Consider the following 12,992-nt stretch of genomic DNA (forward strand, 5'->3'; position numbering starts at 1 on the left):
TTCAACATATATAAACATGTCTCCGCACACACACAATCACAGAAACACCCCGTCCTCGTTTAAACACAAATGTAACACACTGTACAAACCCTCTGCATCTTGCTTTTTTGACTAAATAAATGAGGGGAGCTCTTTCCCCTTTCTTATTTAATGCCTGATGCTTCCTCCTCCCTCAAGGAATGAGCCACATCCAGAGCTCAGTCTAGAGTCACACATCACCCCTTGCCTCTTATTCATTCCTTCCTTGACTTGCCCAGCCTTGTGCTAAACCCAGGACAAAGATATCAGTAAAGTCCCTTTCTGGGAAGGGTGAGAACCCAGAGCCAAACTCCAATAACTAGAACACAAGGTTATCGGTTCAGTAGAAGAGGGCAGGCCAGCTTGAATGTCACCTTCTTCCTGAATGTTCTTTTTTTAATTCTCAGACCTCCCTCCTAAACCCTACCACATCCCTCCCTCTGACTACTATTATCATTGAGCTGGGGATGGAACTCTTGAGTTCCATGCAATTTGCTGAAAACACTCCCCAGGCCACAGACTGCCCATGTGCACTCAATGCTGGGTTCCATGCACCCCAATAATGGTGGTGCAGGGAGGCTATAACTCAGAGAGTAGCCACTTGACCCCAGGGGAGAACACACTCTATCCTCCTCTATAATCCTATAAGCTCAGTGAGAGATGTTATTTAGACCAGACTGACCTTTGTGCCTGACTCAGTGCATTGCCCTGCACTGAGTCTCCCCATCCAGCTACTTCCTTACTGGCCTTAGACCCAGTTCATGTCAGTTATCATTATCGGGCCATTTTTGTTCATACCTGGATTGCCAGGTATAATCCCAAGAGAGCTGGGCATTTCAAACAGGTGAAGGAGGGGAAGGTGAAAACATAGCCAGTCCTTGGCCATTCCTGTTTGAAATCTGTCCCTTCTGTGACTCCTTCTGCCCAGATTCCTCCAGACGAGCCCACACTCCCAACTAGTACCTCCTCTTATCCCTTCCTGTTCCCGTGTTTACCGGCTCCAATCTCTTCAAAGCTCCCTTCCTGCTCTCCCTTCCCCAACTATGCCCTGTGCACACCTGGGGCCCTCTCCTGAGGGCTCTGTGACTTCTCTCTCTCTCTGCAGCCCTGTGCCGTCCCAGAGATGGAGCCGTCTTACGTGTTTCCCCTCCCACCATCCGCGAACAGATGCCTGATAGCCCTGCTCTGTGCCAGGAGCTAACAGTCCCTGAGCACAGGGACCTCACAGACAGTGACAGAGACCAGGAGGCAAATAGCAGGCTTTCCCGGCAGGAGGCAGGCAGAGGGTATTACGGGGGCCCAGGGCCAGGGTACACATTCTGCATGTGCCACAGCTTACCATGTCATAGGTTTATTTACATCTTTTTCTTATCTCCTTTCTTATCTCCTTTTTATATATATCTCCTTTATAATTTCACTGAGGTTGTTCAGGCTTTTCATGGATCACCTTCAGTCAGTTCAGTTCAGTCGCTCAGTCGTGTCGGACTCTTTGCGACCCCATGAATCCCAGCATGCCAGGCCTCCCTGTCCATCACCAACTCCCGGAGTTCACTCAGACTCAGGTCCATCGAGTCAGTGATGCCATCCAGCCATCTCATCCTCTTGTCCCCTTCTCCTCCTGCCCCCAATCCCTCCCAGCATCAGAGTCTTTTCCAAAGAGTCAGCTCTTCGCATGAGGTGGCCAAAGTACTGGAGTTTCAGCTTTAGCATCATTCCTTCCAAAGAACACCCAGGGCTGATCTCCTTCAGAATGGACTGGTTGGATCTCCTTGCAGTCCAAGGGACTCTCAAGAGTCTTCTCCAACAGCACAGTTCAAAAGCATCAATTCTTCGGCGCTAAATGTCAACCTGAGGTGCTATCACCATTCCACCCCGTACCTATGGCCCCCACAGAGGAAGTTAAACTGCTTGCCCAAGGTCGCCGATCTGAGACACGGAGGACGCAGCCGGTCCTTGGCAGCATGTTAACCACTGAGCCCCACGCTCCCCGCACAGCCGTGGGGGCTCAGGGCTCAAACCCCAGCAGGATCCCCTGCACACTGCACTGGCTTCCTGACCGCCAACACTCCCTTCTGCTGCTCTTCCGTCTTCCGGGGAGTCTTCCGTTTGTATGGAGTCTGGGGTAGCGGCTCATTCTCGAAATCAAACCTGCAAGGGCAAGAGTCCCCTTTTCCCTTCCTTAATTCAAGACTTAGGCTCAGTTAACTAAGCAGTAAAGCCTGAGGACTGGTCATCAAAGCGGCACATACAATTGTCACAGCAGTAGAAAATGCTTAGCTTCTTCCCAGCACCTCAACTGATGTCCCTGCCTTCCCTTTACCTTCCCTCCAGCTTATCCTCCACAGAAAAGCCACAGTGGTATTTTACATATGAAAGTATCGCATAGAATGGGCTGCTGGTGGTAAAGAACCTACCAACACAGGAGATGTAAGAGACACAGGTTCAATCCCTGGGTCCGGAAGATCCCCTGGAGGAGGGCATGGCAACCCACTCCAGTATTCTTGCCTGGAGAATCCCATGGACAGTGGAGCCTAGCAGGCTACAGTCCACGGGGTCGCAAGAGTCGGACACGACTGAAGCAACTTAGCAGGCACCTGTCTCATAGAATAAGTTGCCAATTTTAAAAACTGTTCAAGGATTTCCCTGGTGGTACAGTGGTTAGGAATCCACCTGCCAATGCAGGGGACACGGGTTGGATCTCTGGTCCGGGAAGATTCCACACGTAGCAGTGCAACTAACCCTGTACACAACTACTGAGCCTGCGAGTTGCAACTACTGAAGCCCGTGTGCTCTGGAGCCCGCGCTCCGCAACGAGAAGGCACCGCAAGGAGAAGTCAGAGCAACTAATAGCACCTGCTCACCGAAGACAGAGAATATGCCTACACGCAGCAAGAAGATCCAGTGCAGCCAAAATAAATTACAAACAAATCAAGAAAAACTGTTCAATGCTTTGCATTACCCAGAAAGCAAAATGCACCTGCTGGCTTACCATGGCTGTCACCAATGGCCTCTCTGGGCTCATGCCTCAAGCCTCCCCTTGACACGCTAGGCCACAACGGTCCTGGCCTGCTTTCCTGTCATGCAGCCATCAGGAAAGGCCTGTTTTTCTGTCACGTAACCTACTCTGGCTTTGGACATTGTTAATTCTTCCTTCTGGACTGCTCTTTCATGGGGGATCGTGATAGACAATAAGTAACCTTCTTTTGTTGTCCCATTAAACTTTATGCCATCGACCATGATATTTTAATTTACCTCCCATAGCACTGGTAACAATCTACTATTTAGGTTATTTATGTGTTTTGTTTCTTTTTGGATAAACTGCATGGCATGTAGGATGTGGTCTTAGTTCCCAAACCAGGGGTCACACATATGCCCCCTAAAGTGGAAGCGTGGAGTTTTAATCACTGGATCATCAAGGAAGTCCCTCTTACTGTATCCTGTACTGCCCATGAAGAACTATAAGAATGATATGTTAATAATAAACCAAGCAAAACAGTAGGTAACATTTTTGCAGTGCTTCTGTACGTCAGGCCCTGTATGAGTTGCTAGCTCTTCGCATGTTTTCTTACAAATAACCTATTACAGTAACAAACTCTGTTATTACTGTAATAAACTGTTAGTTTTTCATATGAAGATACGGAAGTCTGTGACGTTAAGCAACTTGCCATCCAGCCTGTTCCAGAATTCAAGTCCTTAAATGGTATTACTTATTACAGTACGCTTTCCACTGTAACTCATAAATGATTCCTAGGGGAAAAAGAGAAACCCTGCCCAGCCATTCTGTGCTCCCCTGGGTCTTGATTTCCCAACCTGGTCATCCTACCACCTATGGATATGGGAAAGTACCAACATCTTTCCTACAGATTCCCTCTTAACATAAGCCAGCCAGAATCCATTTCTCCTGTTTTCAACCAACAATCCTGGTCAACACATCCCAAAAGTTTAACTGTGGGCTTCGCACACAGCAGAGGGACAGTACATTCTCAACATATAAATGAATCAGATCGTGCAACGTGGTGAGACTAAAGGCTCTGGTGGCCCACGTGCATGGAGGTTGTGCCAGCAACATTGCACTGATGTTTCAGTCTTTTCCTTCCTTCACTCTTTCTTTATTATGAAATGTTTGAGACATGTCAAGTGTCTTGGGGTTTTTTTGGTTTGTGTGCTTGTTATTGGCCTCACAACGTAGCTTGTAGCCTCTTCATTCCCCAACCAAGGATCAAACCCAGGCCCCAGCAATGAAAGTGCCGAGTACTAACCACTAGACTGCCAGGGAATTTCCAAGTTTTATAAATCTTCACTGAAGGACTATTTCCCCAGTTCTCTTTACTTGGCTTATTCTTAGGAGTTCTTTCCAGGGACCCTGCAAGAGTGGGAATGCCTTTCTTCTCTCCGTGGCCCTACACCCTCAGGAGAGAGCAGGGAGAGCTTCCACACCACCTCAGGGCCCAAGAACCCCCAGGGTCTGCATTACCTCCTCTGAAAGTGTTCAAATTCAGCTTGTCTCCTCATTTTCACCGCAGGGAGGTCAGTCTGGTCATAGGCATTTTCAAAGTTATATCTTTGCCGATGTATCCAGGCTTCACATTTGCACTGGTTTTTCGGGAAGAGCCTAAAACAAGATGAGGACTAAGATCACAGACTGGGTGGGCTGGGGGGTGGGGCAGGCACTTGAAGTCTAACCCACCGTGCCGTTCCCCCGAGACTCTCCTATCTCACAACCACCATCCAGGTTGGGTTGAGACTCTAGAATCCCAGCAGTAGCCATTCCCAAAGACACAGCGAGGGGAAGGGATAAGAAGGCCCCCTCTCAAAACCAACTTATAGTGACCAAAGCAGACATGTGGCAGGAGGATGGATAGGAACTTGGGATTAACATACACACACTACTGTATATAAAACAGATAACCAACAAAGACCTACTGTATAGCATAGGGAAATCTACACAGTATTCTGTAATAACCCACATGGGTAAAGAATCTGAAAAAGAATGAATATATGTACATGTATAACTGAATCACTTTGCTGTACACCTGAAACCAACACATCATTGTAGGTCATTATACTCCAATAAATTGTTTTAAATAATAAAAAATAAATTTTGTAATAAAAAAAAAACACCCCTGTCTTAAATCATTTCCTGCACCAAACTTCTACTTAAGATCCCACAAGCCACATGATTGTTCCCTGATCAGGGATTGAACCCAGACTCAGCAGTGAAAGCTCCAAGTCCTAACCACTGGGCTGCCAGGGAATTCCTTAAACTTCTTTATGTTTTTTTTTTTTAAATAATTTTCATTTATTTATTTTTGGTTGTTGCTGGGTCTTCATTGCTGTGCGGGCTTTCTCTAGTTGTGGCGAGCGGGAGGTACTCTCTAGTTGCGGTGCAGGGGCTTCTCATTGCGGTGGCTTCTCTTGTTGCAGAGCACAGGCTCTAGGCACATGGGCTCATTAGTTGTGGCTCACAGGCTCTACAGCACTGGCTCAGTAATTGTGGCACAGGCTTAGTTGCTCAGCGGTATGTGGGATCTTCCTAGAACCAGAGATCAAACCCTTGTCTCCTGCATTGGCAAGCGGATTCTTTACCACTAAGCCACCAGGGAAGCCCTCTCCAAACTTCTTTAAACTTGAGAGTCACAGTGGCATCTCAGTCCCACCCACCTGAAGAGGAGGCCAAAGGGACAGAAAGGCCATGTCTTTCCTGTAGTTTGGGTTAAACAGGCCCTCCAAAATCACAAGGGACTTTGCTGGGTGTTGTAGGGAACAGAGTCTGTGCCCTGCAGACCAAGATCTTTTCTGGTCCTGTAGTTTGGAATCACACTCACAATCAGCACAGGTGCAGGAAGGTAGGGAACTGGCTGTAAGGTGGGCACAATAGGACACTCAGCCACAGGAGGAGGGAGGGAGAGGTCAGACCAAGGGGGAATAACTGGCTGTCTCACCAGATTCCATCGTGGGTAAAGAGGGTCTTGATATGTTCCTCAGGGAGAAGCTTCAACATTCCGGCAGCCGGACTAGGCTGAAGGAGTGGTGCTTTGTAGCTGCTGAATTCTGAATACAGGTACACACTTCTGAACATAAATAACACAATGCCCAGGGCCAAGAATAAGACGGACATCTTGAGGATCCACAGATATCTAGAGCTGTTAGGACACAAAAGAGCAAATGCTGTGTAAATCTTTTTTCCTTGATTACATGAAACATAAAAGGACCTGATTGTATAATATAGATGGGAACAGTAATTAGAGGGAAAAGGTCAATTAAACCTATATCTTCTACTACTTACCAAGACTGATTTCTGATAAGCAAAAGAGAAAAGAATTAAGTTGCAACAGACACTCAGAAAGATCACAAATAAAAGAATGTCCTAAAGCCCAAGGAGGGAGACTGGAAGAGTAAGGCTTGCAGTATTAATGTCAACATAGTCGAATTTGAGGCAAAAAAAAAAAAAAAAAATTAAATGGGGCCAAAAGGATCACTTACTGTGATCACATACATGATCTACAAAACAGATGTAGATCATGTAATGGTCATGAACTGTAGCCACTAGATATTAGCATTATTTAAGCAAAGAATGGCAGAATATGGGAGGAGAAAGATTACAAATCCAAAGGTGGTCATGGATTCTAACATTCTCATGTCTAACACACTAACATCTCATTCCCTAACAAATCAAGTCTCAGAAATATATAAAGCAAGAAAGCAACTAATTTTTTTTTTAATCTATGTATTTTGTTTATTTTGGGTTGCACTAGGTCTTCATTGCTGCGGGAAGGCTTTCTCTAGTTTTCGGCGAGTCTTCACTGCAGTGTGTGAGTTTCTCATTGTGGTGGCTTGTCTTGTTTCAGGGCATGGGCTCTAGAGCCAAGGCTCAGTAGTTGCGGGTCCTAGACTCTAAACAGCACAGACTCAACAGTTGTGGTGCACGGGCTTAGTCGCTCTGTGGCATGTGGAATCTTCCCAGACCAGGGGTTGAAACCACATTCCCTGCACTGGCAGGCAGATTCCTATCCACTGTACCACCAGGGAAGTCTGCAGCTAAATTTTAGATCTCGTATTCTGTTAAAGAGCTTTTAGGACATTTACAAAAGTTGGCCACTTGTTTGAACACAAAGAAAACCATAATAAAGTAGAAATCATTCAGATTATACACTCCACACACTGACAAGTGCAATCAAAATGTAACTGATAGGGGCTTCCCTGGTGGCTCAGCGGTAAAGAATCTGTCTGCTAATGTAGGAGACATGGGTTGGATCCCTGGTCAGGGAAGATTCCACATGCTGTGGAGCAATTAAGCCTGTGCACCACAACTAGTGAGTCTGCGTTCTAGAATCCAAGAGCCACAACTACTGAAGCCCGCGTGCCCTAGGGCCTTTGCTCTGCAACAAGAGAAGCCACCACAATGAGAAGCCCACGCACTGCAAGGAACGGTAGCCCCTGCTCACTGCTACTAGAGAAAAGTCCGCGAAGCGAAGAAGACTCAGCACAGCCAAATAGAAATAAATAAACAATTTAAATATAACCTATAATAATAGTAAGCCCCTCTTTCACAACATGGAAAAAAAAATTTTTTAAGCTTTCCAAAGCAACAATTTGAGTCAAGGACAACATCAGAACAAAAATATAAAGATAATGAAGATACTACATACAAAACTATGCAATGCACTAAAATTATGCTGAGTGGAAATTTTGAATTTAAATACAAATGTCTGATCACAAGACATAAAATTAATAAATTAAACAATCAAATAAGTTTGAAAATGGATAACAAAATGAATCTAAGAAAAGTAGAAATAAGAACCTAATAACAATGCCAATGGAAAGTGGTAAATTAGAAAACATCTAAAATGGAATAATTATTAAATCCAAGCACGGAGGAGACAACTTTTGAGATATCTGCCTACTTAATAACCTCCCTGCTCTAAGACTCTTTGCCTGCCTGACCCACAGAGGTCACACCTATGAGCTAGTTGTATCACATGATTCTCCCCTGACCATTGGCTGATTGGACCAAAGGGGAACACCTCTGAGGTGGGCCACTCAGCCAGAATTTCTTTCCCAGGAATTGGTAAGCAGAGATCAGCTAAATCTGGCCCCCTGAACTGAGAATAGAGGAAAGGAGAGAAGGAAGAGAAGATAGAATAAGGTAAGAAGAAGCCTAGATCTTGAATACCTAGATGAAAGAGATGATCTAAACAGATCCATTAAAGTGAAAAAAAAAAAAAAAAAAACAAACAGGGAAGTTGTCAAAGGCCTCAACAAAATCCGAAATCCCTATTTCATAAGTAAACAATTTCATGCCAATTTACAAAAACCAGTTTTACAGTGACGCAAGTATAAGTACTGAAGAATAATGCTGTAAGTATGCTGAACAAATATTAGCAAATAGAGTATAATGGTATCCTAAATGAAAGATTCATCACTAATGAAGTTCTTCTAGGACAGCAAGGATGACTCAATCCTATAGTGTGGCTGAACCACTCCGACTTTATCCTAGGCCCATAATTCTACCTCTTTTCTTTCTTTCTTTTTTTTTTTTTTTAAAGAATAACAGTGTCATTAAGTTCATTACACAATTTTCAACCTAACAGAAAGAAACAAATCAGGAACAACAGAGGGATGTGGGTTAGGTCTTTTTGAGGGTTTGGTTCTTTTCCTTCTGCTAGCAGGAAATGAAACTGTGTGTCATTGAATAAAACAAAACAAAATGAGGAGAAAAAAATTCTCTGGGTAAATGACTTTCCTTATATTCCATATTATGTTTTCTCCTTAAACTGTTACCTGCTCCCCTTTCTGCAAGACTGAGCTTTAGCCTACTCACAAGAAACATGCCTAAGCCAGGGGAGTTTCCTATCAAGTTTTCCCCTGGCCTTCATCTGACATGAAAACTGGAAGAATGCCTTTTGCTGATGTGAATGGTTAATGGTCATGAGAACCTCCCCCCACCACACACACAAAGGGAGTGAAACACATCCATTTCCCATTGATAAGGACGCGATTCTCCCTAGTAGTCAGATTTTATTTTCAGCTTTGGTCCTTTAAATCTTCTGTACCCTTTTCTGCCGCTTTGAATGCCTCTGGATCATCTGCCAGCTCCTGCCCATGTGTAAGTCACCCACAACAAACTTCAGAATTGCTCTTCATGCAGTTGCCTGTTTTGTTTTGGGTTTCAAAGTTCCTTCTCAGTTAGTAGGATATTATTCAATATCTCTGCCTTCCAAGAATTATACAATTTATTGATAAATTTCACCACGTGGAAATTCAGGGCAGGAGAACACTCAATATGATTATATTGACAGATGATTTTAAAATCATTTAACACAATTATCCATTCTTTTTTAAAATTTTATTTACTTTTTAATTGAAGGATAATTGATAAGTGATCAGAATTTTGTTGGTTTCTGCCAAACATCAACATGAATCAGCCAATGCAGGGGACTCAGTTTAATCCCTGGTCGGGGAATTAAGATCCCACATAGTGCTGGGCAACTCAGCCCAGGCACCACAACTACTGAGCCTGCACGACACAGCTAGAGGAAGCCCACACGCTGCAACAAAGACCCAGCACAGTCAAAAGGAAAAAAAGAAAAAGAAACTAAAAATACCGCTACCATACGATCCAGCAATCCCACTCCTGGGCATTTATCTACACAAAACTATAATTCAAAAATATGTATGCACCATGTTCACAGTAGCATTATTTACAATAGCCAAGACATGGAAGCAACCTAACTGTCCATGAATGGATAAAGGTCTGGTACACCTTTATACAATGGAATATTACTCAGCCACGAAAAGAAAATAAGGCCATTTGCAGCAAATTGGATGGACCTAGAGATTATCGTACTAAGCAAAGTCAAAAAGAGAAAGACACATACCGTATTATACCACTTATATGTATAATCTAAAATACAACACAAATGAACGTATCTACAAAACAGAAACAGGCATAGAGAGCAGACGTGGTTGCCACGGGAGAGAGGGTGAGAGAGGGAAGAACTGCGAGTTTGGGATTAGCAGATATACACCATTAGAATGGATAAACAGCAAGGTCCTGCCCTATAGCACTGGGAACTATATTCCATATCTTGTGACAAACCATAGTGGAAAAAATAGGAAAAAGCATATATATATAAATATGTATAACTGAATCACGTTGCTGCATGGAAGAAACTGACACATAGTAAATCAACCATGCTCCAATAAACTTTTTTAAAAAGGGAAGAACCTGGAAGAAATGATACCACACTAATAATTATGAGCACCTCTAACATCTGGATCTTGGTTTACATACAGCATTCCCCTCTAAAGAAAAAGCAAAGCCCCTTGCAGAAATGGCTGATTCTGGCTTTGGGTAAGGAAAATTCAAAGCAAGTCTAGAATATCCTGTGATGCCAGAAGGGAAGGGGGCTATCTAAGAAGACCAAGGGAAGGGGGCTATCTAAGAAGACCACAGTTATATCCATGAAAGAGGAGCCAGTTTAAAGGGTCTTCTACCAGCCATATTTGAGATAGTTGATGCATCAACAAGAACAATGACTATAATTAACTATAACATATTAAATAAAATAAAACCCATAAAGTTAATGATACTCCAAGGGAAAAATGCAAGGGGTGATTAGGGTACTTAAGAAAAAACTTTTTAATTATAGAAAAAAATCCCAAGTACATACAAAAAATAAAAAGAACGATAAAATGAATTTTATTATACCCATTACCTACCTTCTACTCCTGGACAAAATGGATTTATCTGTTTCTTCACCTATTTCCTCACTTCTCAAATCATTTTGAAGAAAATCTTGACATCATATCATTTCATCAGTAAATATTCTATCTTTGAAGGGTAATGTGGCAGTTTTGTACTCAGATGAACCAAGCTGGAATTCCCTTCCCTGTGTAATGCCAGGTTAGGGATGGTCACAAAGAAATTTGCATGAGATTCAGAGGCAGTGCAGATGCTGGCAAGTTCCATCCACTTGGTCCTTTTTCCCTCAATTCTGTGTCCAGCCCTCCTTCCCAACAACTGGCCCTGCTGACCAACTACCTCAGGTTCACTATAAGAACTTTCTCTGAGAACTCACAGTAGCGGTAACCATGAGGAACAAGCAACCTTTCATATACTTCTCCAGCAACTCTCTTTGTGGCTGTACTCCAGAAAACAGATGTTTCTGAATTCTTCCCAGTTTCAGCTCATTCACCTGTGACGATATGATTGGTGACTTTTCTCTAATTTTTTTTTTGGAACTCGTCCCAAAATTGTGTTAATTCCTATAATAAATTTCTTACTGTGCAATCCTCATTGAAGTTCTGCTTCTTTGCTTAAAGCTTGGGGGATTCAGATAAAGGTTCTTACACACACAGAGACACCCAATACCATTATCAGCTAAAAATCTAACAATCAGTCTTTACTACCATCAAAGGTGCACAGAGTTCCCTTCTGTCTTTTTTTATTTTTTTGTACAGACTGAAATAAGTCAGAAAGAGAAAAACAAATATTGTATATTAAGGCATATATATGGAACCTGGAAAAGTGATACTGATGAACTTATTTGCAGGGCAGGAAGAGACTCAGAGATAGAAAACAGACTTGTGGACACAGAGTGGAAGAAGAGGGTGGGACCAACTGAGAGAGTGGCATTTGACATATATAGACAACCATGCATAAAATAAATAGCTAGTGGGAAGCTGCTGTATAGCACAGGGAGCTCAGCCTGGTGCTCTGTGACAACGTAGGGGGTGGAGTGGGGTGGGGTGGGGTGGGAGGCAGGCTGAAGAAGGAGGGGATATATGTATACATAGAGCTGATTCATGTGGCTGTACACAGAAAGCGACACAACAGTGTACATCGATTATACTCCAATTAAAAATAGAATCAAAGCAGAATCTAAATAAGATCCATACATTGGTTGATATGTTTCATCAGTTCCTTTTAATATATACATTCCTCTGTATCTCCTCCTAGCAACATACTTGTTTAAGGAACCATGTTGTTTATCCTCCATAATTTGGATTTTCCACGTCTGGACTGTGCTGATTTCAGCGCCCACCGCCCGTCCCCGCCCCGGGCCATGTTCCTTTTTTCCCTGAAATTTCTATAAATCTGTAGTTAGATCAACAGGCTTGATCAGATCCAGGTTTGATTTCCGAGAAAATCCCCTCATAGGTGATGGTGTGCGCCCGTCCATAAGAGAGGCTAGGCGGAACATTAGTAGGCATTTGATGACTGCCCAGATCACTGGTTCTGAGTATTCTGGGGCTCAGGATCTCTATTCTTTAAAAAAAATATTGTTTTTGATGTGGACCATTTTTAAAGCTTTTATTGAATTTCTTACAATATTTCTTCTGCTTTAATGTTTTGGGTTTTTAAGCCATGAAGCATGTGGGATCTTAAAGCCTCCACCAGGGATCACACGCCCCGCACTGAAATGCGAAATTTTAACCACTGGACTGTCAGGAAAGTCCCTGGACCTCTTTATAATCTTAAAAATTACTGAGGACTCCCAAAGAGCTTTTGTTTTTGTGGGTTATATCTGTCAATGTTTACCATTTTGGAAATTAAATTTGAGGAGTTTTTAAAAGTATGTATTAATTTAGAAATAACATAATAAGCCCATTAAAAGCTAACACAAATAACATATTTTTATGAAAAATAATTACATTTTTCCAAACAAAAAATAGTGAGAAAAATGGCTCCATTTTATATTTTTGCCTATCTCTGTAATATTTAGCTTAATGGATAAAATGAATCCTCATATTGTTTCTGCATTTTATCTGTTACATTATCTGGTTGAAACATGTGAGGAAAATACAGCCCCATACAGATATATAAGTGGAACAAAGACAATTGTGGATATTCATCTTTGATACCATGCCAAAAATCAAGTAGTAGTAGTGTAAAGGTTAGCAGCAACATGGAATCTGAAACGATATCAATGAACCTTTTTCATTGGTATCATTTGGACTTTGAATGGATC

The 12,992-nt window shown here is 42.8% G+C and overlaps 1 protein-coding gene across 4 annotated transcripts in view; it reads right to left on the bottom strand.

Annotated features, from left to right (window-relative positions):
• B4GALNT2 (beta-1,4-N-acetyl-galactosaminyltransferase 2 (SID blood group)) overlaps positions 1–12,992 on the bottom strand; it is a 75,775-nt gene that overhangs the window by 34,400 nt on the left and 28,383 nt on the right. For all 4 annotated transcript variants that reach the window (XM_070773308.1, XM_019982450.2, XM_019982449.2 and 1 more), the window contains exons 2-3: positions 5,961–6,161; positions 4,493–4,630 (exon numbers count right to left, since the gene is read on the bottom strand). In XM_070773308.1, coding sequence (XP_070629409.1) covers positions 4,493–4,630; positions 5,961–6,136 — 314 coding nt within the window. In that variant the 5' untranslated portion in view covers positions 6,137–6,161. The remainder of the gene's footprint in view (positions 1–4,492; positions 4,631–5,960; positions 6,162–12,992) is intronic.

This window comes from Bos indicus, chromosome 19 (assembly GCF_029378745.1).
Source record: "Bos indicus isolate NIAB-ARS_2022 breed Sahiwal x Tharparkar chromosome 19, NIAB-ARS_B.indTharparkar_mat_pri_1.0, whole genome shotgun sequence".
NCBI classification, from domain to species: domain Eukaryota; kingdom Metazoa; phylum Chordata; class Mammalia; order Artiodactyla; family Bovidae; genus Bos; species Bos indicus.